At 42.3% G+C, this 27542-nt stretch overlaps 1 protein-coding gene across 2 annotated transcripts in view; it reads right to left on the reverse strand.

Annotated features, from left to right (window-relative positions):
* Positions 1-27542, reverse strand: part of SPTBN1 (spectrin, beta, non-erythrocytic 1) — a 94248-nt gene that overhangs the window by 32114 nt on the left and 34592 nt on the right. For both annotated transcript variants that reach the window (XM_010574873.1, XM_010574874.1), the window contains exons 2-16: positions 22726-22877; positions 17778-17951; positions 16375-16466; positions 15140-15220; positions 14239-14354; positions 13091-13203; positions 12268-12455; positions 11128-11245; positions 9565-9723; positions 8646-8948; positions 7672-7825; positions 6104-6974; positions 5825-5962; positions 4438-5194; positions 3976-4178 (exon numbers count right to left, since the gene is read on the reverse strand). In XM_010574873.1, coding sequence (XP_010573175.1) covers positions 3976-4178; positions 4438-5194; positions 5825-5962; positions 6104-6974; positions 7672-7825; positions 8646-8948; positions 9565-9723; positions 11128-11245; positions 12268-12455; positions 13091-13203; positions 14239-14354; positions 15140-15220; positions 16375-16466; positions 17778-17951; positions 22726-22877 — 3619 coding nt within the window. The remainder of the gene's footprint in view (positions 1-3975; positions 4179-4437; positions 5195-5824; positions 5963-6103; positions 6975-7671; positions 7826-8645; positions 8949-9564; positions 9724-11127; positions 11246-12267; positions 12456-13090; positions 13204-14238; positions 14355-15139; positions 15221-16374; positions 16467-17777; positions 17952-22725; positions 22878-27542) is intronic.

A 27542-nucleotide genomic window follows, 5' to 3' on the forward strand; every position in this document is an offset into this window, starting at 1 on the left:
AATACTAACTTCAGGAACTTTGAAGGGAAACCATGCAGGGATATCAAAACCAGATGACGACATAGGTTTTTTCTGTTTGTTTTTTTGTCCTCAGCATAACAAATATGATCTTTGGCGCTTAGAGCTATTTAACTGTAAAAGGTTGTTTGGTTGTCTAAGATGACCTGGAGTGAGACTGAAAGATGAGTATTCTCTGAAGAACAGGGCTGAACTGTAGCAAGGTTTAAACTGGATAGTTGAAGATGTGGCAGTAGTATTTTGAGGATGGACACTGCTGGAACAGGCAGGAATTCCTGTATTTTCATCACAGAATTGACATTTTTTAATAGGACTAAAGGGCCTTAAGAAGTCATTTAATCTGTTCTCCTGCGCCAGATTGGCTATATCTAAACGTTATTAATTCCTTGTTCATGTTTCCCTAAATTCTTTAAAAGTTCCAGTGACAGAGATTTTAGAATTTTCTGTACATAACCACCCCTACCACTAGAAAGCTTCTCCCACCCTCCACTACCAGTACATCAGAAGGTCTTTAGATAGAATAAACAAGCAGAGTGCAGAACAGAACCCTTCGTAATACAAATTTTTATCCAGATACTAGAGTGTGGTGCTAAGGAGGCTCATCCTGCTTCCCTTGCCGCGAGTGCAGAGGCCCCAGCTGAGCCAGCCAGGCATGTCAGGGCAGCGGACAGGCTGGACTGCAGCTCTGCTGAAGGCTACAAGCACTTGGCCATCACTGGAGGGTGGAGAAAAGTGCAAAGCTTACTGTTCAACTGCTGATTGCAATCATAACTATTAAAGTCCTGCTCTTCTGAGATGCACATGGCAGAGAAGTGCCAGAAACTCAGACCCTGTCACACTTAAGGTTGTCAATGACTGCTTCTTACTAATTTGCTAAAATAGTTTGTGGAAGAAGATCACACATTTGCATGAAAGAGCTTGCTCTGCAGACTAATTATTTAGAATTACTTTGAATTCATCTGCCTGTTCCCATAAATAATCACATATATGACTTACACCACAGCAGCGTCTAGGGCTGCATTAAAAAAGGGCTTCTCTATGCATATACTGAAGAGGCAACCTCAGATTCAAACGTCCAAGCTAAGCCAGACCTACATGGTAAAAGAGGGGATAGGGAATGTACTGTAGTCAGTTAAAACATGGGGGCATCTTCCTTCTATGGGAACTTTATGAAGAATCTAAAACAGGAAAGTAGGATCTGTTCAGCACAAGGAGGTGTCTGACTCTAATTAATCCAAGAACAGAGCACCAAAATTTGCCACACTGTTCCCATGCTGTCTCCCCAGAGGCCCCTGAGAATGCTAACAACGCTGAAAACTGACAAAATCACTTGTGGTTTAACTGTAAGCCTGTGGGTTTCAAAGCCTGTGCAGGAATAATAGATCTTACACGTAGTGCAAACGCAACTGCCTGCTAAGAATACCGAGATACATGCAAGGCAGTTTTAGCTTCTTTAGTTGTTCCAGCAAACAAGAGGCACTCTCCTTTCTGAATGGGCAAGAACAAAAATTACTTCTGTTCTCTGTTGAGCAGCAAGGTGCACAAATACAAAGTTGATGAAAACCAGACCCAGACCACAATCTCAGATCCGCCACTGTCTTTAAACTAAAAACTCATTTGCAGAATCAGAGAGGCCATGTGTAGGCACACAGACTAGGGCAGTCCCCTTACACTCTTCCAAGAGAAAATGGAGGAGAAAACGCTTCCCCTCTGGCTGGCAGAAACAGCAGCAGAAGTCATCAAAGCAGGGACAGCTGCACTGGGGAGAGCAGCTTCTTTCCTAGCTGGAAAATCTAGCTAGTGATAGTTTTATTCAAATCCATCTTCTCCTTCCCTTACCCTTTCTCCATTTCCTTAATCCCATTTAGTCTTCCCTGTGAACTGCACTAAAAGATTGTGCTGAAGTGTTTATCTCCTGTTGCAGAGCTCCACTCTGCTTCTGTGCTCTCCTCTCCTTCCTTATCCTGATGCCTACCATGTCTATTTAGATGGTAACCATTTTAGGGCAGGGTCTCTCTGCTGTACCAACGGACAGTGGGGTCTCCTCTGGAACAGCTTGAAAGCATGACTGTAAAAAACACTATTAACAATACTAAAAACTACAAAGAGCTCTATATGGGAAGTATGGAGCCACTGCACATATTTGTACTTGTTTGTTTTGGTCCTTTGTTATACATCCAGGTGGAGCTTGGCTGGGAGAGCAATTTTTTGTAAAACCAAAGAAGCTTCCTTTGCTACCACTCCCACTACACCCAGCCCTAAGGCTTTGTTCTCGAGGCTTATCAGCCTTACAGACTCAGAGAGCAATCACACGGATTTCCTGAATAGCAGTGCACGGGATGGTTTTTGCAGTGCTCTGCATAAATAGCTTTGGAATTGAGGAAACGCGTTGGAAAAAAGTGGGCTTAAAAAAATAGTCTCTAGGACTTGCCTGCCATTCGGAGGAGGAATTCCAGCACACATCCCACAGGCAGGACAGCCCAGGTGGCCAGCTGGGGTGCCACGGGACAATGGGGACACAGAGGAGTAGCTGCACTGAGGGGGAATGGTGACCAGAGCACCACAGCCGGGGCAGCAGGAACCTCTCTACAGAGCACACAGGACAGAGGCTGAAGCTGTCTCCCACTCCAGCTGCCTCAGAAAGGGCTGCAAGAAGCAGCTGACCATTTGCTATTATATCCTTGGATGCTATCTTTTAATATTTTAATAAAGAAGACATCTGACCAGAAGGCCAGGATCAAGTCCTCCTGCTTCTGTAAGTGAATGGGAAAACTTACAGCTGAAGACATTGCAAGTCAGAGAGGGTAAACAAGGAAAATCCATTTCCTAGCTTTCACCTTGATGGCTTTCATATGATGACCTCTTCCTGGCCTTCGCACATTCTAACTGGGATCTAAAGAGAGTCAAGCTGGTTAGAGAGAGAATGCAAACGTAAGGTATCCTCAGAGTTAGGTTGTCACAGGGCTCAGAGGCCCTCAGCAAGCTCTAGGAACAGGAATATTCGCCCTTCTTGAAGCCATTGAGCCACAGCTAAAGTGGATGCATACACAGCGGGACCTGTTTGCCAAAACAGGAAAGGCGCAACATTTTCTGAACTTCTTCAGTTCAGTTTCTCCTTGGAGGTAAAGGCATCTGGATAACTCCGAGCTTACCGGCTGCGGGAGGATGCAAATCTGACAGAAGGATCATCAGTAACATTTGACATAAAAATTCTGTATGAGCTTACTGCTGTGTTCTGATACTCATGATTGAAAAGTGCCTTGAAAGATTCCACTACTATTCAAACCAAAAGCAGAAAGAACCATGAATCATAGCCATCAAAACTGAACATTTAGTTTTCAAAGAAAAAGAAGCTCTTAATGTTCTATAGCATCCATGTCACAGCTAAAGAGACAAAGCAAAAGACTTGTTTTAGGATGAAAGACGCACTTATACCAATGCTTCCTAATCTGATTTCAGAAGGGCCAGACAAGTTGGAAAAGGTGATCAAAACCAAGCGGGTGGGGTAGATACAATGCTAATTACCCTCTTGAAGAGCCACATTCCTTCCTCAGAGGAAGGACAGGAATAGATTATTATCATTAAATCAGCTAGGAGGTAGCAGAGGAAAGTAAGACTTGTGGAACCAGGTATAGCCAACTGCTACAGCTCCCACCATAATATAAAGTCTGTTAATACTCCAAGAATTATACAGCAATACTCATATAGCCAAATTCTGGGTAGTGAGCTCATTACCTAGTAAGTCTCTAGAAAATGGGAGAGGTAATACGTAATTAAGATTAGCCTGGCACATTTTTTAAACATTACAGTTCTTATTTTTCCACAGGACAAAGAAAACATTCTGCAACAGACATTTTCTAACATGTTACTTTGCCTTCGGATTCTGGTAAAAGGTCATCTCTCAGAGAACAGAATTAAAGTATGAACAGCTACATTCCGCCATCATTCTGACCTTACCTGTCATCAATAGAGTCCACTTTCTCCTGGATTTTATCAGAGTTAATGTTCCCATCACTAACTAGCCTCCTGCCAGTCTCTACAACTGCATTGATCTTTTCTTCATTGGCATCCATTGTGGTCATGAAATCCTCCTGTTTTTTAATAGCAGCTTCTGCTCCTTCCAAGGTAGTGGGCATTTCCGTGTGCGCCAAAACATACTCCTGTGATTAAAGCATAAATCAGAGAGATAAAAGTATTACACTCAGGCTATGCTGTCTGCTCCAACAACAGATTCACCACATATGAAAAGAAACGCCTCCCAAGAACAGTTAGAAGCAAAATACAAAAAGCAAATTATAGTTAAAAAAAGGTCAATTTATCTGTTGGTAGCTCTCCTGCCAAATGATCTTGTTTGTTAATTGCCTGCAGTATATGGTGCCAACCTGTAGATATGAAATAAGGTATATCTTGACCACTTGCCTGGTTATTAAGAAATGCTTCTGCCTGCTTGGTATCTCTGAGAAATAGCTGGTAGGCATGAGACTGGGAAAGGAGATTTTGCCTGTTCTCCCACATTTTGTGAAGCTCATTCCATCCAGTATCCAAAGCTTGTAGGCGCTGCCGTAAGAACATGTACTGAGCATCAGTTTGCCCTTGTGTCACCATCTCACCCATATCCCTCATTTTCTGATAATCTTCCTCATAATTGTTGATTTCATTCTTAATATTCTCATGTTGAGTGAGCAGCTTCTCAGCCTCTGTCAGCGTGTTAGGCATATCTTCGGATGCAATTGCAGTCTGTGTTCTGGATAGCCAAGACTGGAAGTCATCCAGGTCTCTCAGGAACTGCTGCAGTTTGCTTGCCTCCCCAAGGGACTCTTCCCGGTTCTTGAGGGTGGTCTTCATTTCTTCCCATACATCGTTGATTTCTGCGAGCCGTGAAAGGATAGCCTGTGCCTGGTCAGGATGCTCTGACTCCAACTTTTCTGCCTCTTTTTGCAGGTCACTTAGCTTGGCTTCAATGGCTACCAGGTCACGTTCCATGCCAGTCAGCTTCCTCTGCAGGGCCATCACTCCAGCTAGATCATTACCCAGATCTTGTGTGGATTCGATCACTTTGGTCTTTTCCCTGATCCAGGATTTGGTTTCGTTACACTCAAGATGGTAGTTCTGGATACTCAGGGCAGAGAGCAGAGCATCCTTCTTCCTATCCACCAGTTCTCTGAACTGGCTCCATCTGAAATTTGTGAGGAGAGAAAAGCAGAGAAATTGAGATTTGTGTATAATAAGTGAAAAGGATATGGCAACATTGCTGAGTGAGCAGTTGCTCATATTACCTTGGTAAGCCATGAAATAACCTAACTATTAATGTTTTTTTCAGTCCTTCCCACATCATCAATAGTTTTAGCAAAACAACCATTAACCAAGCTATGGCGTATATTAGAATATGACAAGTACCAGTAACACCGAGTCCTTAAAAATATAATATTTCCTCACATGAAAAATTGCTAGTTACATCTAATTTTCACACTAAATGTACTCTCTTGGCTTATTTTGAAGCCAAAAAATGAGTGAGTTTACATGAAGTTATATTGGTTTCTTTTTTATCATTAAATTTCCAGCTCTCAAATCAAGGTATTGATACACTCAGGAGGACCTGATTGAAGCCAATAGCAAAACTCCATCTGTTAACCAAATATTTGAAAGACACAGCTCTTTTTCCTTCTGAAGCTTTAAAGGCCTACCTTGAAGATACTTCAAGTAACGGTATCAGAATATCTTAAAAAACACTTCTAAGAAACGCAGATGACCCCACTGTACTTGTTTCAGCCAGTGTCATGTTCATGAGCATGAGGCCTTCACTTACCTTGTGTTGAGTTTATCTTGCTGTGCTTTTATCTCCTTCTCACTTGGATGGCCGCTGTGCATTAGCTGTCTAGCAATTTGGTTCACTACTGCAACACGGGATGCCTGATTGTTCATTTCTGGTTCTAAGCTTTCAAATCTGGGGGGGAGGGAGGGAACAAACAAAAAAAGATCACACAGGCATTAGAGAATCTGAGCCACCGGCAAGCTGACAAAGGTAGCCGGTGTAAAAAAACTTCCACCCAATATTCCCCAAACTTCCTGGTAAAGCCATTCTCACCTGTGCTGGATCACTTCCAGGTCCTCCAGCTTCTCTGGAATCTGCATATTATTCAGCCACTTCTCCTTTTCATCAATCCAAAGCTCACAAGCATCTGCCTCACTGAACATCTTATAGAGAGCAAGGGTATCCTGCAAAGCCTGTTTACGCAGCCGAGTCAGCTCAGCAACCTCTTTGTATCTTTCCTCTATTCCGGACAATCTGCCTTGCACATCTGGAGATCCAGCGTGTTCCTGTGGTAGGGCCTTTGCTTGTTCATGAAGTGAGTCAATGGTTGGCCGGTAGCTTGCAATCTCTTCAGCCACATCTTTGTGTTTCTTGACCAAGGACTGAGTAGAATATTCATCGTGGCCAACATCATTGCTGGAGACAATTTTGAGGATGTCCAACATCCATGCATCAATGTCATCAGCATCAGCCTGGAACTGGTGAAGGAGAGAGGCTTCCTCCAGGCGCTTCTTCCTAATGGCAGATAACTGTTCCAAGTTAGCCCACTGTTCCCGGATATCCTTAATTCTTTCTCTGATTTTCTCAGACCCAAAATGCTCCTCCGCAATCATGTCTTCACCTTCTTTTATCGCCTGCTGAAAATGGCCACTACGACCACTCATTTCATCTTCAAATGCCTTATGTTTACTCAAGAGACGGACAACACTGGTTAGGTCCTTCCCATAGTCATCAGATGACAGGATCTGTTCCTTCTCCCTGATCCAACCCTCTTCCTCAGCCATTTCCCAGAAGAATTTCCAGAGGCGCCGAGACTCCTCCAAGCGGGCCCGGCGCTCGGCTGCGAGCTGGCACAGCTCTTGGTAACAGAACTCCATGTGAGCGACACGGTCCCTGATAACCTGCGGGTCACATGGTTTGTAACCTGTTCAGATAAGAGAATGTACATTACAACTCGGACTAATTCATTTTCATCTCTACAGCTGGGGCATACACAGGGCTCTTAATTCCTGTTCGTTCCATCTACAAAGTTTATGTAAAAGAATTCATAGTTAGTCTCCTGAAAGTGAGTGTGAGCTATCAAAGCTCCACCATACAATAACACAGATCAGAAAATACTGTTCTTTGCATAAAGACAAAAAACCCGAAAGGGAAGATATTCATGACTGTTTTCAGTGAAACAAAATTCACTACTCCAGATTTATACCAGCTTCATACACAAAACTGCACAACATGAACATCAATTACTCTAGTTAATGACACTGGTTTAGTGGAACTGCTTTTATTTAGCATAAATTGGGACAATATCAGACTGGGTCCAATAATTTGTATTGTTGGCATTAGAAACACAGAATGGGGAACTAATGGTGACTATTACAAAGATACAGCAGCTGCTGGTTAGAAGTGTGACATCCCATGCAAAACACTATGCCACAATTAATTCTTGAGCAGATACCTGGACAAATTAATCATTGACACAGTCAGTAAAGAAGGAACAAATGAAGCTGGATTCTCTTATTCTGGTGCTGAATTTAACCTAACGTGCCTTGCAGAACTAATGAGGCTTATAGATAACCTCATACATAATTAAGACAAAGAAGGACACACTGGCTGCTAGTTACCTTCTCCATCAGTGGCAAACTTCTGAGCAGATGCATTGACCCCTCTCACCCTCTCAGCCTGAATAGCAATGTCAGCTTCCACAAGAGCATGTTTCTGCAACAGGTCTTCAACTCCTAACAAATGTTTGCCATAGTCTTGCGACAGCAGAAGCACCTATCAAAATGTAAAAGACAAGTAAAATGGGCTGAAGGCCACAATATGTTTGTTTCTTAGTGACTCCAGGCATTACACTGTTCTCTGTTGTTACATTGATTTAAGTCCAGAGAAACTCCAGGGCTGTAAGGAGAGCTATTTCAAATGTATGGAGACATGGCTGGTAAGAATTTGAGCCAATATTTTTAAAATCACTGGCAACCACGAAGAACTTGACTGCTCTTTAATGTAGTTTGAAGTCTAGGATGATGAGAAGCTAAGTTAGCTCAGCAGGACCAATGAAAAGCACTCAGTCGAGGTGCTGCGAGCTGCCACTGAGCTACACACATCTTTCTTTCCTCCAACAGCTTCCAAGTTCTGCTGGCTGATGGATGAGAATAAAGTCATGGTCCTCTCCTTTCCCAGATCCCAGGAGAACAGTCAGGAAGAAATTCATGCTTTTTAAAGCACAGAGGTGAAGAGGTGACTTGTTCCCCATGTAAATTGTGATGAAGAGAGATTATTTAAGTCCCTTTCACCAAAATCGTCATCCTTACCCAAGCACTGTGACCAAAGCCTCTGGCCCTTATGACAGAAGCACGAAGCTGAAAAGTAGCTTTTTATAGGAGCGACCTTGTTTTTTCTCCTTACTTGTTTTTAATCTTTATTTTTAAAAAATCATCATAAGGTATAAGGAATTTGTTCACTGCTCTTGAATGTGGATCTTCTGCATTTGTCTATTAAACCAGAGGGGCAAAATGAATGTTAAAAATTTACAGAAAAGAACATCTACACCTCTCCAGAATATTTGGGCTACATTCTTAAATGGCTAAACACCTACCTTCATCTCATCCATCCAGTCCATAATGTACAGCATTTCCTGGAAAATCTTTTGCAGACCAAGATTCATCTCTAGCCGCTGTCTTCGTGCCCTGAGCAACTCCAGGAGATACTCCCATAGGCGTATAACATTGTCCTTTCTTGCAGTAATGCGTTTGATATCATGGTAATTCTCAGTCTCAAGCTCCTTTGCAACCGCAACCACGGCCTGGACTCGTTCTTCATATGCTGCAATGTCTGTTTCAATGGCCTCGTGCTTCTTTGTTGCGGCTTCTACTGCTGGAAGGTCAAAGCCAAAATTATCCTGTAAAGACAAAGATGATTCTTCAGCCATGCCTGCTGAGGAGAAAAGCCCTACTGCTCATAACATAATTTCTGATTGTGCAGAATACACTTGCTAGCAAATCTGGAATCTCAAAATGCTCTGAAAAGTCTTCTTTAATAAAATCAGAGATACCTCTGATAACCAGAAAACCACTGATAAAATCAGAGATATCATTTACTGCCTTTGGGGCAAGAATCATGGTGGCCATCAGGATTAGGCTGGGGTTTTGGATATTTTTTAAGTCATCTCTAATATTAAAAAATACAATTAATTCCTGGGCTAATTCCACTGAATTGACCAAAATATTCAGATAAAGAAAATCTTGACTGTGCATAGATATTTCCACATCAATATCTCCTGAGTACAGACTGGTAGATTCAAGGAAGGAATATCCCAAATGCATTAAAGATAGGACATACAGTACATACACATGCATACTAAATATACATTTGCACATACATACAATAAATATAAATATACATAATTCAGTAAAATATGAGGCATAGGGGAGGAAGTGTTCTCTTTGCAAGAACTGTATCCTATAATTACTCATGGGAATCATTTTAGTCACACAGACAATCTCTGAAAGCAGCACCTGAGAAACGAGACGTTGATTTTCACTCAGCCAAGTTTCTCTCATAGCTGCCTTGCGATCAAATCTGCGTGCAAGTTGTTCCAGTTTCTCTTGTCTGATGAGCTCATTTCGCAGTGCCAGTTCTCTTTCATGTTCAGCTTTTTCCAGTCTTTCCCAGGCCTGAAGATGTGGAGAAAAAACATGCGTCTTCTAAACACACATTCTTGTAGGATTATGATAAATCACATCTTCTTTACATGAAATCAGGACTGAAGTCACTACAGCCAAGTTTCACAAAACTGGCTTTTTTATTTATATGCCAATAAATCTGGTTTGCATTGGCTGGCCTTACACCTTGTTTGCTAATTTAAGCGCATGACTTAAAATTTGTGCTCAATTCATTCATTCATTTTTCTGACCAAGGAGTATACAAGTTGTTTCTCTCAGATATATTTTCTCGAGTTCATTTGGTTTTTGCCTCCAACAAAGCCCAAGCAAACCACCTGGCTTGAATGTGTAAGAGAGTATTTGTTAAAAAAAAAAAAAAAAAAAAAAAAATTCTGAGTGCTACTCCCAAACAAGCAGATTCTATCCTCCTCCTTTAGGAAATGAGAATTAGAGATTCATGCCCTCTCACCTCTAAAATCAACATACAATGGTTCTTTATTACATCCACTTTGGAAAAGAAAATAACTCCAGAATTCAGTTACTTCTGGTGCACACAAGTCCTTTTTTCCCCAAAGCCAAAAGTTATTCACATGCATGACATTAATATTACAAAAATAAAAAGTCTTGGAAGCATGTTGAAAGCCAGCTAATCACCTTTCAGATCTTCTTACAAGCAACAAAAATACCCACAATTAAACACAAACTACCCTAGGTTCTTCTAAATCCTAACAGATGTGAAACTGCCTGAAACCCAAGTATTTTAGGCATTCACAGGCATGGGGCTTAATGCGAAAAGGAGAGCCCTGCAGTTTACTGCTCTCTAGGATGCAGACCGAGGCCGCAGACACCCACAACAGCTGCTCTGGGAATGCCAAGCATGATCAAACACAAATGAGGAAAGCTCACACTTTTACGTTGTTTGTTATCCTTGAGAGAGCTTGTCAGCTCTGCTGCTGTTCTGCCAGCTGCACCAGCATAAAAAATAGCTGCATAAACCCTGAGAGGGAATCCACAGCATTGGTCATGGCACTTCTGCAGTCTCCCACACTGCGGGCAGTGGGGCAAATGGGGAGGGTTGCACTATCTACATAATGTTACTACTTTCTGTCAATTAACTCTAATAGCCAGGACCCCAGAGGATCAAGGCAGGGCTACTAGATCAATAACCAACTGCACAGAGTGACTGAGTATTTTTCCAGTGTGGAAGCTCTTACAGATGCTGAGGATACCCAGAGACTCAGTTCAGATTAGTGAGTCTGAGCTATTAGAAAAGGTCACCCCACCTCTCCCATCCCTTGTGTTCCCCCACATCAAGGCTGGAGATAGCAAATGTGTTTCTTCTCAAGTATACTGAGAGAGAGACTGAAAGACAACAACAAAATCCTGAGTTGCACAGGAGGAGCTGGCTTAGTTTACCTTGTTAATGTCAGAGATGAGTTTTCCCTCCCTTGGCATGTATACTTTCTGATTGTTGGCTCTCATTTTGCTTTGGATGGTAAAAAGCAGCACTTCTAGGTTTCCTTTTTCTGTAAATCTAAACAAAATTTTGCAAAACCATTGAGTTACAATAAAGCTTTCATTGCTACTACGGTATTATAAAGCACTTCCTTAAAATGTTGACATTATGAATGGAGCATTCAGATAAACACCTTCATCTTGTGTGGAAGCTGGAAGCAATTGAAATAGCCCACACATCCCCTGGAACCAGTTGGGTCAAACAGCAAAAGAAACTTCACAGAAGTCAGTTGTCTGTGTGTTTAAATCTAAACCCCCTTGGGGGACAGAAGACTGCATTTTTTTATTCTACTACGTGCATTGCCCTAGTTTACTCTATCAACTCAAGAAATTGAAGGTTTTTTTAAAGCACGCTGCAGTCAATAAAACTCTTCCCACTGTTTTCCCTGTGTTGTATGCCTGGGAAATAAACAAACTCCATAGGCCCTAGGGAATAGATTACAATTTTAAAAGATGTCTGGATACTCTGTAATGTTTTGAATTGTGATTATTATCCATTAGAACCTATATTGGACAAAAATAATAAACAGATCCGATATCATAATGCTAAAAGAAACTTTCCAGAAATAAGTTGCACAGTTTTGGTTATATCAGTTTTAGTAAGCACAGCTATGTTTTGCTAAATCAGACATACTTCCTCTTGATTTTGGATAAGCAGTAAGATTCTTTTAATAGCAGTGTACTGGTTTTATACACTGCTAGCAAGCATGACTGGTGATATTACTATACTAACATGGTATGCTATTACCACTCATAATATAAGGCAGGCGTCTCAGTGAAGTGACAGCATCCAGGACACTGAGATCCTGCAGGCAACACACTTTTTATTCTTATTTTTATTATCTGCACATTGAATAGCATAAAGCAAACAGGCCCTGCGTAATGATGAGTGCCAATTAGAAACATGATACCTGGGTTTCTTCAGAAAAATAAATTCTTAAGCCAAGATTAAAATTACTTGGATGTGTTTGTTTTCAAAAAAATCAATGATTGACTAAAGAAAACAAGACCACTGTTGTTTTAAGCTAAGATTAAAATTACTTGGGTGGTTTCTCTACTGTGCGGTAAGTGTTGAATGCCTGCAGCTGCTGTTGCACACCAACTAGCGAGTTGGCAAATTTGCGATTGTTGAGGATGATAATGGTTTGCTCAATCCACTCAAGAAGGTCGGAAGCCAGCGATTCGTATTTTTCAATCATTTTCTCCGTTTCAATGGCATTGTCAAGCACCTGCAACAAGCAGCACAACATAACATGAATAACAAGGGCAGTGTTCTTCAGTCATTTAAATCCAACCAGCTACATAAAAGAAACTGTTGGGAGACTTGACTTATGAATTGGACCACTCACTCCTGAGTGCCACAGGGGCTGGGATCCCTGAGGAATGAGGGCTTTGCATTTTTCAGCAGTGAATTCCCATGATCCCACGGCAATAGAGGGACAGAGCTGAGGCTTACAAAATGATTCATGTTCAGTCTGCCAGCTGTAAAAACGGGGGCAACTTTGCCAAAGGGCAGCGAATGACTGCACATTTTTTAAATGAGGGACTTTTCTGGGCTCCAGAAGAGACAGAGGACCCAGAGGGGGAGGAGCAGTTAATGAGAAAGGAAAAGCAGCAATGATGCAAAATTAACAAGGAAAAATAAAACAGCGGCCAAATGTTTTCTGATATGAGGCAGCCGGAAATTAACTACTCCTCACAGTCATATGGGAATATTTAACATTCAAAACACGTTCAAAAGCAAAACTACAAACTACCATACAGTGGACTCTTAAAAAAATAACACCCAAGAGGAAAAAAAAAAACAAAAACCTCAGAAAGATTTCAACTGCTTTATAACAATTTATAATTTGAACTTGCAAACCTTTCCGATACGTTTTCCTTCAACAGCTAAAGCTTTCATCTTGGAGAAGTAGTGGTAATATGTCACCACATAGGTGATGATTGACTTTTCATCAGGATGATCAACACTGATATCTGCAAACCAAACAATAGTTGTCTTAGCATACTGAGAGTGCATAGGTTAAAACAACAAAGCTAATAATGCAACAAGGATGCATTTAAGAGTCAGAGAGATAGGTTCAGTGGCAGTTCAGCTCCTAAGATTTGTCCTAATCGGAAATAAATTCAGCAGCTTTGGACTGGTTCTGGGTTACTTGGTGTTGCACAGTTTTGAACTCTGTCGCTAAGTGCTCCATTATCTCTTTGTCTTAGTGAGGACTGTGGTTAAAGTACGCCTCTGTGGGCTAAGGGCCTTTGGGTCCTGGAGTCAGGCTCCAGACTTTGCCACAGCTTGTGCGGCCAAGTAACTTCTCTAGCATCTGTGTGAGTTGACAGAACTACTGTTATTTGAGAACTTCGAAGCTATACCAGTATTTGGAGAGAGGAATTCAAACCTAATTGTATGTCTGTCCAGGCAAACCTTCTGAGAGATACAGATGGAAAACAAATTATTTCCTTTCCTGAAGCAATTCTGAGGCACTGGAAAATAAGCAAGAAGAAACTCGCCCAAACATATAGCCTCTATTTGCCCTGTGACAAGAAAGTTTCTTGTCCTCGGATTGTGAGCGTGCCTTCCAATACGCATGAGCATACACACTTTCATGAAAGCACAGGCTAAAACTCACTGACAGTCTGCGAAAGAAGTTGCTAACTATTGGCTGAAATCCACATCATTCACCTTGTAGCTCACAGAAAGTGTTTCTTAGAGCAGATCAGAAGGTTGCCTCTAACTGGAATAATTTTATGTATACATAGCCAGTCCAGTGATCTTGTCAGATGGGGGAAATAAACACAGGATTAAGGGCTCTTGTGCTACCGCTGCTCAGTCCTCTGCAGGAGACATCCTGCATTCTCTCCTTCCCTCTCTGGCTGTATCACCAGGTGAGTCAGCAGCATCCAGCTGCTCTTTAACACAAAAAGCTTTTACAAAGCTGTGCCCTGCGACAAGGAGGGGTGGGAGAAAAGAGCCCACAAAGAGCGGTGAAGTGCTGAAACTGCAGGAATTCTTACCCTCAGGGTCCAGGAGCTTAGTAAGACCAAGGTGTTGTTCTGCAAGGTTAAAAGCATTCTGCAGATTGTAGTGTGCATTTGACTTCTTCAGCTTGTCAAAATCAATCAGATCAGGCCTAGACAGGATGGAAAATTCTTTAGATTTCCCAAAGCACAGTGAAACCACCCTCAAATAAGAAATGAACTGAAATCTGCAATCCTCAGAAAACCTGACCCCTCATGCTGCCATGGTTTCGCTTGCCCAGTAGCCCTGTGCATTTCAACGGCAATATTAAAGGAATGAAGTAATGCCTAGCACATGCCATGGCAGAACCTAGCCAATGGGAAAAAATGGAGGACAGCTTAACAGCGCTAAAGGTGACCCTGGAGAAGAAAGGAACAAAGTTGTGGTCACGCAGTCCCTCCTCATGCCCATGTAAGCGTGCAAGCTGTCCCAGTAACTTCACCTGAGCTTGCCAATGAGCAGCATCCCCAGCCATGGCAGTCTAGCACCAGATTTTGCCATCCCTGTGCTGGGATTTCTTTCCCCTCCAGGCTGCTGTTGTGTGTGGTCCTCCCCTCCCACCCCTGAACTCTAGGTAACCAGACCCGACCATCAGTTACTCAATAAGGTTCAAGGACTTTTCTTCCAACCTGGTCAGTCACAAACTAAAACAATCACGCGTACAATTTATTCTCTTGAAACCAAACGCAACCTGTTTTGACTTGTGATGTGAGAAGCTGTTGCCCAGATGAGCTCACAGTGACCGCAAGAGCTGTAAAGCTCTAAAGCAAGGCAAGTTGCTGTAAAACTCTCAGCAATTCTTCAACTTCCTCCTCTCCACAGATTTTAAAATCAAGCTGCAAGGTAACTGCAAAACCCACTGCACACTGCAACAGCCCAAGTTTTCAAAACCCATACCTGTGCTTATGTATTAATGCATTGAAAGCCATGCCGTCCCTCCAGCTTGTTGTAAAGTTGTGAATGTTGACATTGGGGTAACTGGCAGAAAAAAAACCAAAGAGAGCGTAATCAGTATAGCATCCCTGCTGCAGCTCTGCACACTCTGTCACTAAAAGCTGGTTGCAAGAGTGACATATTTATTGTAAACCTAAGGGTGGGATATTACTATCCCACAACGGATGATCTATCATCATGAATGACTGTTCTCTAATCAGAGACTGACACTAGAGATAACTGCATCTCATTTACTCTTGTACACCCCACAGAATTGATATGCACTCCAGACAACAGCTCTAAATGTCCTTTAAAGTAATCACTTGAAGTTACTTTTTATAACTTGCTGCCCAACCTGCAGCCTGTGAGGTTTCAAATCCCTGCAAGTCTAAAGCCTGCTCCTGGTTTAGCTGCTGGCAAAGAATTATTTTCAGGTACTCAAAATACCAAGTTCAAGAGAAGAGCAGGAACAGCTGGAGGAACAGAGCTGAGTAAAACCTTTTCTGATGGCTGCAGGTGCCACAGGAGTGGTGATACATTAAGTTTTCCATGAAATCGTCTGCTGTCCCAAGGCATCTTCAAGGACTGACCCTAGTCACCATCTGACTTCTAAACGAAGCACATATGATAGCCGGCTTTGTGCCCAATGGGTACACAAATGCAAAATTAATTTGTTCGGTGATCTGGGTATTTTGCAAGTCTCCAGAAATTTCAGGCTACTCACAAACCATTTCCATAAGAGTTCTTGGAAGAAGAAGATGAAGTGCCACTATAATACTGAAGTGCCCCAAGTCATCAGAGGGACATCCAAGTTTTCTGGGGGAAACGTATCGAATCTTTACACAGGGATATTTAACTATGCAAGAAGGTTACTGTCAGAGAAAGACATTGTAGAAATATTTCCATATATATGAAAAGAGGGAAAAGTTGGTGGCAAACATATGAAGCACCATTATTTCTTCAGAGTAGGGTGAAAAAGTGTCAGCATATTACTATCTATTCACGGATTATCAGATTGGTATGTTTATCGCACAGCATCATTATAATAAATTCAGAATTTTCTGACTTGTAAACATCAATTCACTTCTCTTGGTTGAATCCACTTAAGGAGAGATATGTGGTTGCCCATTTTAAATTATTTCAATGAAAACTCAAAATGCTATAAGAGCTTTAGAGATATTCACTTAATCCACACTCACCCAGCTGTCTTCATCTGGCACCACAAAAGCAAAGCATCTTTAGCAGATTTCTTCTCCTTGTTGTCCTCAGTTTCAACACTGATATCTTGGATCTAAAATTAACATAGAAAGTTTAAATATTTCTCTGAGAAAACATAGTGTTTGGCTTTTGTGAAAAGATGAAAGGAATTATATCAGAATATAAGTAACAAAGGAGATCTATGATGACAGGCAGGGTGGAAGTAGATGAATGCTTTTCCTCATTTAAGAGCATTCATGTCAAATGAAAGCTTCATCTGCCCTTATTTTACTGGAGGATTACTCTTTGTTCAGTCCATTGACAAAACAGTTTAAAGTCCACAAGAAAATTTATTTCCAACTGTCAAGGCAAACCTTGCCCTATACAGCATTATGGTTTCACGCTGTCTCCTGCAGGATGCCGAGCACACGCAGGAGTCAAGGGGGTGCAGCAGGTAGGGGTCCTCCTCAGGGGATGCACAGGCAAAAGCTAATGAGGAGTTTCGTAGAAGCAAACAATTTTGGAACTTCAAGCTTGGAGGAAATAGCGTTTGCCCTTAGCAGCATCACAGCTCTATACTCCGGATTCTAGGCTATCATCCAATTTTTAAAAAGAGGAAAAAGAAAAAAAAAGGGGGGAGGGGGGCAGGGAGAAAACCACTTTTTACTTCATGTGGACAAATATATCTCATTTTATGGATATAGTTCACTGCTTTTTACAAAGAATATCATAGCTTCAGTGAAGTTCCTCTGCTGTCACTGAAAGTTAGGCAGACACTTTCCTATTAGGAAAACACTGAGCAACACCAAAATTAAGAGAATGTTAAATTTATTGAATATTTATTACTATGTTATTTCTTATAAATGATATATTTATTATATAAATTTATTATCCTTTCTGCAAAAGGACTTTCCAGCCTTTTTTAACTGAGGGCAAAGACCAATGTGCAACTTGCTGGAAAACAAGAAATATCAGCCTTTAGCTGGGACACTAAAACAATCCCTGTGGGCACCCTTAATCTGCTTCAGTGCAAAGTCAGCCACATTAATCATAACCACCACAGAGGTGAAGAGCGGCTGAGGGTACCATTTCCTCCTAGGTCTGCAAGAGCATATAGGTCTATGACTGGAGCTTCATATTTATTACTAATTTCAAAATAAAACCACATGACTCTCTAGACAGGAAACTCCCATTGGCTGCCACTACAGATCAGCAGCACCACCAAGACTAATTTATCCTCTCCCCTTAGGTCTGGAGCACATCCTGCCAGATGCTAAGCACTTTTCACTCCCATCACCTTGGAGGGCCTGGGAGCACTCCACTCTTAAAAAGCACAATGGAGTGTATTACAAACAAGTATGGAAAACTCAGACGTGTGTGTATCTGTGTACGTATACATCTTTACCTGGAATCTCAGGATAATAGTCCAAATAAGACCAAGTGTCAGCCTGTGATTCCCATCCACAATGTCATGAGATCCCATGTTTTCTAGGTGCACTCTTTGCTCTTTCAGGAACTGGAGGGCTTTATCAACATTCTCCAGGCAATGGATGCGCATCCTTCCCTTAGTTGGTTTAGGCTAGAAGGTAAAAGGGAGAAAAAAAGCATATTACTGTAGACAGAAGGAAAAAAAACCAAAAAGTGCTTTTTAACTCCTCGGTCCAGGCAGGTGAGTCAGTCACATTGGCCACTCCTAGCCAGCAATACCGTACGCATTTGTTCTTCAAATTCAATGGACAAAACCGCTCCTTGCATCTTACAGCACATTTACACAAGGATAATGGTAGCACGGGTCAAACTTGTGGAAGAAATGCCTACATCCTAGGCCTCAGCCATACACACTGGATGCCAATTTCATTTGCCTTTTGAAGTATTTTGCCTGCTTACTTCCTTCATTTTTTCTGCCTAGTATATTCATTTACTAGCTGGAAGACAATTTATTTTGTTAAGTTCATGCCACACCTGTTACATTTTCCCAAGATGCTTTTTTTTCTCCAGTACAAGTTCCTCCACACTTAAAAAGAAGATTCTGCAAAGATAAAGATATGAAACAAACTGGTAACTGGCATATGCATGCAATAGAGGGAATTGGTAATGAATGCTCCAGAGAGTATCTGTAAATACAGATACATGCTCGTCAAAAAGGCAGCTCAGATTTGGCCATAAGCTACTCAATAAAACTCCTTGAGAAAGAAATGTCATTGGGGTTTTTTTTGACAGTTGAAGTAGGATAAGTATTATGAAAATAACAGAAGAGATTTATTCCAAACAATTTCTTCACAGGAAAAGAAAGTAAAAACATTAATAAAAAAAATCAGCCACACCAACATAACAAATTTTATAATGGCCCAGTGCAAATGAAAAAAGCCATGAATATATTAACAGCATGTAAAAGTCCACTGTAAAACTGAATAAAATTAAAGCAACTTTGTTCTGCAGATAAGGATTACAGCTGAATAGCCTGTTCAGTGCTCACTGAGATGTCACCAAAGGTACTCAGCCAGACTATTAATTGACATAATGTCCTTGTTTTCTGCACCAAACATAATAACTGGCTGTGGAAATAGCTCAGGCAAAATCCTCGCCTCAGACTGCATTCAAGGGGAAGAGTTTCAGCCAGAGCCATATTATGGTCCCTAGAAACAGCAGCCTGTATAACGGTGTGTCACAAAGATGAAACACTTGCTGGAAAAATACCCCTCAGGACGTGTAAACCCCTGAGGTCATTAGTTTCACTTCAGCTTTCAGTTAGCACCGTTCTCCTCCAGAGGCTGGGTAACAATGCAGAGAAAGTCAACCCATAACTCCCATCAAGGGCAAAAATTTCCAGGAAACTGCTGCTGCTTTTGGATATAGAAGTCCCTCCAAAGAGGCACAAATGGCACGTATACCCTATACACATACCATACACCCCAAATACTGCCAAGTACAGGGTGAAGAGCCATAGCGTGAGTGGGAGCAAGAGTGAGGTTACGTAGTGGGCTGAAACCAGACAGAGATCCCTCGCTATCAGCAGGGACAATCCGGGATCCATCCTTTTGCTGGTACCATCAGTCACCCACCAGCGTGGTAAGCTGGACCACGGGTTTAATTTAATCTTGCAAAATACAGGTAGGAAGGCTGTTCCCAGGAGGGGAGAGGGAGTGCCCAGCTGCGGGGGAAGGCAGAGGCGAGGCTGCAGCCCACAGCTGCCCGGCCCACGACTCGGTCCAGCCCATTGCCACACCTGAGAGCCCGAGAGCAGCTTCACAAGGTGTGCTCGCTTTTACGACGGTGTTCCCAAAACATGGGAACAACCGACTGCGGCCCTTTCTAAGCAGCAGTGGCAGATTTATTAACGGTCCAAGAAGGCACTTCAAATTTCTGCACGGATGAGAACAACAGTGTCGCCCAGCCAAAAATATGTTGGGCACCCCGAGAAGACAAAAGGTTCAATTTTTCTGTCCCTCCACCCAGGCAGGCCATACCGTTTAACCCACCATTCTGCAACAAAAAGAGGAAGAGACGTCCGAGTCCAATTTGTACAAGGTGTGGCTGCGCTTGCCACACTCCTGCACAGCCTCAAGATGAGGCATAGTGAAACGCAACTTTCGCATTCACTGGGCTAACGCAGATCCAGAAATTAACCAGAGGGAAAGCACACGCACTGAATGTATCCTTTTTTGTATTTACCTCAACTCAGCGTCCTCACATACACATGATCAGGAAAATGTTTTACATCAAAAATCTTGCCTTTTCCAACAGAAAACATGACAGAAGTCACTACAGAGAATCTGCTTAAACAGTTTGACCTTTGAGCATCCAGGAATTGTAAGGAATTGAGTAATCCTTTATATAGCTATGGAAGAAACTGAGCTAAATGCTTAATTTTATGCTGAACACAATTCTCAGCTTTATTTTTCTGTTCGGGAGAAGCTAGTTAACAGTATGTGCAAACAAAATTACAACTGTCTTTTCATACTAGCTGGATTCTTTTCCGCTTTGCTCAGTGAGACTATTGCATGCTATCACTTTCTTTCCAAATACTGTGCTGTCCAGAGGACCTGATGCAGTAAGGTCTGGACTAAACACTAGGATCAGGAATCAAGCTGAGCAAAGACAGGAAGATGTAGCTGTTGCCCTTATTGGATGCTCTCATTTTGAGTTTCTCCAACACACCTTCAAGGACTCTGGGTTTTCATCATTAAAAATCACAACAGCTTTTGAAAAATGCAGGGTTTGTGGAAATGAGGCTGGAGGTGTTATAGAGGGCAAACAGCAGTCCTGCTTCCCTGATTAGTATCCTAAATCCCAGGCTCTGCTCCACAGGCATATGGCTCCAGCTCCAGAGTCTGAATCCCAGTTTCAGAAATGAGAAGAAAATTCCTGTTTGTTCTACTGCTTCAGTAAACACACCATATTAAAATAATTATCCAGGCTAGTTTCTACATTTGTTTATTGCTTTCTTACCATTTGATGTTTCTTGTCTTGATTTTAAGCTTTCTGCATAAGATACTACCTTTAGATTTCTGCCTGGGTGTCACAGAGATGTCAGAACCTAACCTATACCACCTAAAATAAATTCCAAAAGGCTGGAGAACATCAGCAAGTGGATGCTACGTGCCGATCCTCCTGGAATATTTTCGGTGTGCGTAATTGTCTCAAGGTTTAGTGCATTGCATTATCTGTATTCTTGTTTGCACAGGAAGGTGTGGTGGAATGTACTGTTCAAACAGAGACTACTGTCCTCCATCCTGAGATAACGAAGCTACAAAAAGAATTTGCGGTAGTGCAGGCAGCTGCCAATGTGATATGCAAACGATGATGCAAGTGCAGATCCAGCAGTCTCACCGGGTGGCTCCTGCACCCTCCCCACCCGAACGGCTGCGTAAGCTCTGTTTGCATTTTTCAAAACCTGGAGTGAAAAATATAAGTGAATCATGCAGCAAGAGTCACACGGCTGCTCTGAGCTACACCACTGCTGTTTGACACTGAAAGTCAAATCTTGGCAGGCAGATATGAAGATTTAAACGGAGGTGGCACAGTTGTTGTCTGAATCCTCAAATAATGGGGCATGTTGGTCTCAGTTATTCCTGTATGAATAACATCTGCTACCTGCAGTGAACATGTCAAACCTAATACTTCACTGAAGCAAAAGATTTGGCATAGAGGGAAACATATTTTGAGCAAAGTATAGTTGACAAACATGGAGATTAGTTACCTCCATCCACACAATACCTTCATCCACACAGGGTACTTCTATGCATGTCAGAATTTCCTTACCCTCACAGATGCATTTGAAAATCTCCCTTTCTTGCATTACTGTACAGACACTACACCGTGGACCATATGTTCAATTCATTACACAGAGTCTTAAGCCATGGAGCTTCCATTAATAGGAGTGCTTGATGACAAGCGATTACACAGTCGCAACCTCATGTAGCCTTAGGTCTTAGCTAAAGACCTGTATTTCTTTGAAAAGATTGCTTTAAATTAGGTAGTTAAGAGCATAGCCATCATTTAAGGAACTGGAGGAAAAACTGATACCCAGTCATTACCTGACACCCAGTTTTCCTGTCATGCGGCAGGAAAATCCCCTGCAGGGATTTTCTTACTCGCTACTCCCTTGGGCTGGTATCGAGAGGGCTCTCTCAGCACACCCAAAGAAAGAACGAGCCCCATTTATTTAAATTCATTTTAGGTATTCCTCTAACCAAATAAATTCCAAGCCTTATCTATCCTAGTAAAATTAAGTACACCCAGGAGAACTCCTGAGCAGTGGGGTGCAATTAACACCATGACTAAAACAGCTGCAATGCTTCCCAGGGTGGACTGGGCCCACTCCAACCAGCCGTCCTCCATGACCCCCCAGCACACTCCAGGGAAGGGAGAAGGGATGTCCCAGGCCTTGGGCGGGCAGGCAGCTGCACATAGCCACCTCCATCCGGCAGCTGTGTTCACTAGCACAGAAACAGGCCACCTGGCCACGGTGCCCGGGAACGTTCCTCAGCACATCTAATTCGCCGTTACTGAGATGGTCTAAGGGGCTGGAGAACATTTAGTGCTCTGCGCCTGTCAGATGGAGGAGCAGGGAGTATGCTGCTGGAAGCACGCAGCATCTCACCAGCAAGGACCCCTTGGAGGAGACCTCCTTTGACTCCTACTGAAACCATTAAGAAGATACTTAAATAGTGCCTGGATCCAGGTGAAGCAATAGACTACTTTTTTTTTTTTCTTTAATACATAAAAATACATTTGCAGTACTGAACCCTCAGTACTCAGTTTTGCTGTACTTCAGTCGAGCCAAAGATTCACCAAAAACCCCACCCAAAACCAAAACAAAAATCCCACAAGGAATATTAATAAACACTTACAAGTCTCTCTCCTGAAAGAACTTCCAGAAGTTTGATGAGCATCCTTCCATCGCGAAGGTCAGTGTACAAATCTGTAATTCTGCATGATACACGTGCCAAGTGGGAATTAACCCACTTTGTGAAAGTCTTCTTCTGAACTGCCTCACGTTCATCTGTTAGGAAAACACCACAACGTTACTCAAAATAAGTCACAGTTCACATACCTACGTGAAAATGTGATGTTGAAACATGTCTAATATTAAATGTAAGCTATGGCTTCTCTTCTTAGCACAATCATTGAAGAAATTGGGACTTTTCACTGAAAATCCATCTTTCTATTTTATGACATTTTCTAATGCCAGTGGGAATTTTACTGAGTGACTATCTATGGAATAAATCTGAACTACAGATTGCAGGCTTACTTGCTGCTCAGATAAGCAGCTTTCTCAAGGTGTAAAGAGGTCTGTTGTAGACCTACACTGTAAAAGCCCCTTTGGGCTGATCAAACTGTCCAGTAATTTGATCAAGAGTTAACTTCCACCACTGGAAGAACACGCCAACATCTGCTCTCAAATCCACACACAAATCCACAACAGATTCCCTGAAATACAAGAAGTTGTTTTAGATTAAGATAGGTACAAAAGAGAACAGAGACCAAAGCTTCCCATTTACTTTTTTCCCTTCTCTTTACAACATTTATTTGCAAATTCAACATTTGTAACTGTATTTACACAATGTCAAGATGAACTTTACTTCAAACATACAGTTATAGAAAACTTGCATTTATTTAAAGCCATAGAAAAATAGGTTCTTTCCACCTTCCTTTCCCAGAGTCTTTCACAACTGTTTATACATGAAAACATTGGCTATGAGAGCTCTCTTAATGCACAGGCTCACTACAGTCCACATTAATTCAGAAACTCCTAAACAGCTATTTGCCAAGCTGAGAACTCTCAGACAGAAAATATTATACAACTTTGTGGTTAAATTCTTTGGCCAAGGGCTTTGGATGAAGCCCTTCCTTGTTAGCAAAAAGTCATTTCACTAAGCTGGGATCTACTACAGACCAAATTTGTCAAAACACAGGTGCTCAAACTTGGACTCCAAAGTTCGTAATTAGACATACAAATGAAAGTGTTCTGCTTTTCCAAGCAGCTGAGCATCTAAGCCTCACATCGGTCTCCTTGAAGTTGTTGTCACATTTCAGAAACAGGACATGAAGACTGGTAAATCCTAAACCAAAATGTAACACGTGCAGCTCTGAAAACTCCAAGTACGTTGTTTGAAACACAGAAAATGTTAGTGATGGTGCAGATCAATGCAGTTTATATCTGACTACCCAGGGTTTCAGTGGATACTGTCCTTCAGAAAGAAGGATGTGCCCCCTTCCTGGCAGCACAGCATGGTGGGGACATGATCCCAGCACGTTCATAAACAGCTACAGCCTCCACACCTGCAGGACCTTGGGGCAGCAACAAAAGCCTGGTCTTGGTGACAAGGAATGATAAAGAAGCTGACGCTGAAGAGGATAGAAAGTTGGGAAACAAGTAAAAGAAAAAAAGACAGCAAGAAAAGAAATGATGTAGTAGAATGGTGGCAAGGAGGAGGAATCTGATAAGGAGTGGGAGAGCAGACCAGCACTTCAGTGGCAGTTTGCCCAATTACATAAACCACACCCAAAGATTTCAGTTCCTCTCATATTTCTGAATTTATTCTTGTTGCCCATGTAGTAGGACGTGACCAAAGCTAATGCAATGAAACTGTCCCATTTGTAACAGCTTTTACCTACCTATAAGGTGGGAAATTAAGAAAATGGGGCTTAGAAATCTGAAAAAGGTGGGGGTTGTGATAAAACAGCAATATGCTTTCAATGAATTGACAGTTTGCATTACTCTTGTTTGTCCTCACTCTGTATGAAGAAGAGGATTGCTAAGATATAGGACACGAACAGGAAATTAGCAATAACTGCGGCTTGCTTTCCAGTGCACGGAGAGGAGCCAACTGCAGTTTCTCAAAAGCAGCAATGCGTGCCCACCCCCGGCTGCCCAAACCTCAGCCCCCTGCTCTGCTCCAGACCGCACCAATACGGCATGTTGCACGTGCCCTTTACTGCCAGAACATCACAGCATCAGCAGCACAGGGCTCCACTGTGCATCGTGTATAAGCATTGTGCAAACAGGTGAATGGTCAGTTCATTAGAAAGCCCAAACCTTACCCCAGCAAGACAATACTATAAAAATAAATACTATCTTTCCAGTCAAAAGATGCAGCATCTCCTACCCATGTTGCAATTCGTACCAGTGGTGTAACAACATAGCTTATTCAATCCTAGATCAAAGAAAAAACCCAAAGCATCTGACCAGTGGAAATAGTTGTCTATCCAAGTAATGATTTAAATATAGTGTCTACTAACCTTAAATATGTATTTTATGAAGTATTTATAGCAAGTTCCTGGGAATGCTGTATCTGCATATCTGCTTGCCTAGTAATCCATGCTTTTAGTTGAAGTATTTTTTTGAAATGAGTCACAGAAGAAAAACCTTGCAATAGTTGGTGCTTTTTAAAGAAAATTCCAACAGAAATTACCACACCTCCCTTCACCGGCTTGAACAAGCCCCAAAACAGCTCAGCAAGTTCATTTATTTAATCACTGTAGTCTCTATACAGAAGCACAACATCCAGGGGTCCCTGTGGTTACATTCATTCCAAAGAGAAATATGGATGTACAGGATCCTAAAAATAGAGCTGGACAGAGAAAATGTTATGTAAAACAAAAAAGCTATCAAATACCATCATGAAGACATCCATTAAAAAATCTTTGGTCAAAAGTTATGGTTATCAACAATCCTCCCAGTTTGGGATCATGATAAAAGTAATGGGTGAGAGAAGAACATCACCCATGTGGTTTATTAAAAGATGATGAAGGGTCAGAGCCTAATTTTGAACAGATTAAAGATATGACATGGGAAATACAGTGACATGACAAGTCAGGTTGTGAAAACTTTGGTGCCGTTGTATTAATTAACACCAGCTTAGGATCTTCTGTTGCTGAAAGCAATTCAAAGGAAGTCAAAAAATGAGCTGGCTCTAGGCAGCCCTTTCAGGAGGGGGAAGACGGGTCCCTCCTGCAGACAGTGCTGAGGTTGAGGTGGCTGAGGGATCACTCTCCCCAAAAGCCTTCCCCACCCCAGCACAATCACTGGGCCTAAAAGAGGACATGAAGGTGCACTCTTCAGGCAGTGGGGATTCGGGGGAAAAACCCTGAGAAAGTTCCCAGCCACTCCTTTTCCTCAGTGTTGCCTCAGCATCCTTAAGCGCACTGAATTATCAGTGGGGGAGAGGATGGGAACACAGCTTACAGGCTCTCCCTGTCTAGGTAGGGGCCCTCGGTTCTTTGGTAGCTGATGCTTGGTGCCGTAATGTGTGTTTTCTCTAGTCTAGTTCAAATGCAGTTGCTGCCTCTCCCCTTCTGCCTTCCCGTTTCCTCTGTTTCGCTCTCTGTGGTCCTCGATTTCCTGTTTATGGTGAGAAGTTGAAGGGCTCGGTTGGTTTTTCTGGCTCCTCACCCACCCTGCGCTCGCTCTCGTTTTCACCCCTCTCACCTGATCCCCACCCATCCTCTGCAGCGCCGTCCTCCTCCCTGTTCACCCCGCCAGATAAAAATAGTGTGAAAATCTCTACTGGGACCACAGCTGTGATAGTTTCAGTGCTAACTCCACATGCTGAGCCTACTGTCGGCTCTTCACATATGTCTGAGCAACTTCACTGCTGTAGCCACTAACGGCTTTTCGTTTTCTTCCCTTCTCCCCTCCTCTCCTCTGATTCACAGCAAGAACGGCCAAAAGCAGTGAGATCCCAGCCCCATGGGAAAACCCTGCCGCACCATGCAAGAGCCAGCCCCTACCTGCTCACTGCCAGCTTTTGGGGACAACCAGCAACTTATCTCAGAAAAATGCCACCGGAGAGGCACAGCAGCTCTTTCAGTCTCCTAATGGGCCAGTCACCCAGGAAGGCCACTCTTTATCACGCACTTGGCACAGGCGGAGCGCAGCTCTCTAATTCCCTGCCGACATTATTAGCAATAGAAACACCAGAAGGGAGAAGGCAGCAGCCGTTCTTACCCCCGCATCGCTTAACGCCTGTTGTGCTTCCACAACGTGGGAAAGCAAAACAAGCCCGTTTTGAAAGTTGTGTGACTGGGGTTGGTCATGTTAAAACCTCTCCTGATTATTTCTACATGGTGTTTCACAATGACTGCAGGTTTTTGCAATGCTTTTACCAACCCTTTCAAACCGATAAACTGTATTTTTCTGCTTCGGGGTTTCAGGTTAAAACACACACAGAATCAAAACCAATGCATTTTGGTTATATGTTTCAGAGAAAGAAGCATACATACATATGCATACATAAGTGGTACTTACAGCTCTGACAATCTGGCTAAGCACAGAACACAACTATGGCTCTTTTAACGTGCATTGCTGTGTGAAAATCTACACACTAAGGGCCAGGTGCATCCATGAGTGATGACACCAGGGATTTAACATCAGTGATGGGCCCTGAAGTGCTATGAATCTCATGTGATCGTTTGTCCTTCGTACTTTCAAAAACACAGTTTTAGATTTTGAAGATTAATTAAAACTAGAGGATATGGGTGGAGCTCCAAGCGTCCTACAGCTTGTGAAAACATTTGTTTCCCAAGGGTAAAGAGAAATGCGCAACATGCAAAACATGCACAGCAGGAAAACGGAAGCCGCTCTAACAGCAGTATTGATAATAGAGAATCCAACTTATCTTGAAGGAACACTGGGAAGGAAATTTCCTTTATGCGGAAACCCCGA

Source organism: Haliaeetus leucocephalus, unplaced genomic scaffold, assembly GCF_000737465.1.
Source record: "Haliaeetus leucocephalus isolate CR32 unplaced genomic scaffold, Haliaeetus_leucocephalus-4.0 Scaffold450, whole genome shotgun sequence".
NCBI classification, from domain to species: domain Eukaryota; kingdom Metazoa; phylum Chordata; class Aves; order Accipitriformes; family Accipitridae; genus Haliaeetus; species Haliaeetus leucocephalus.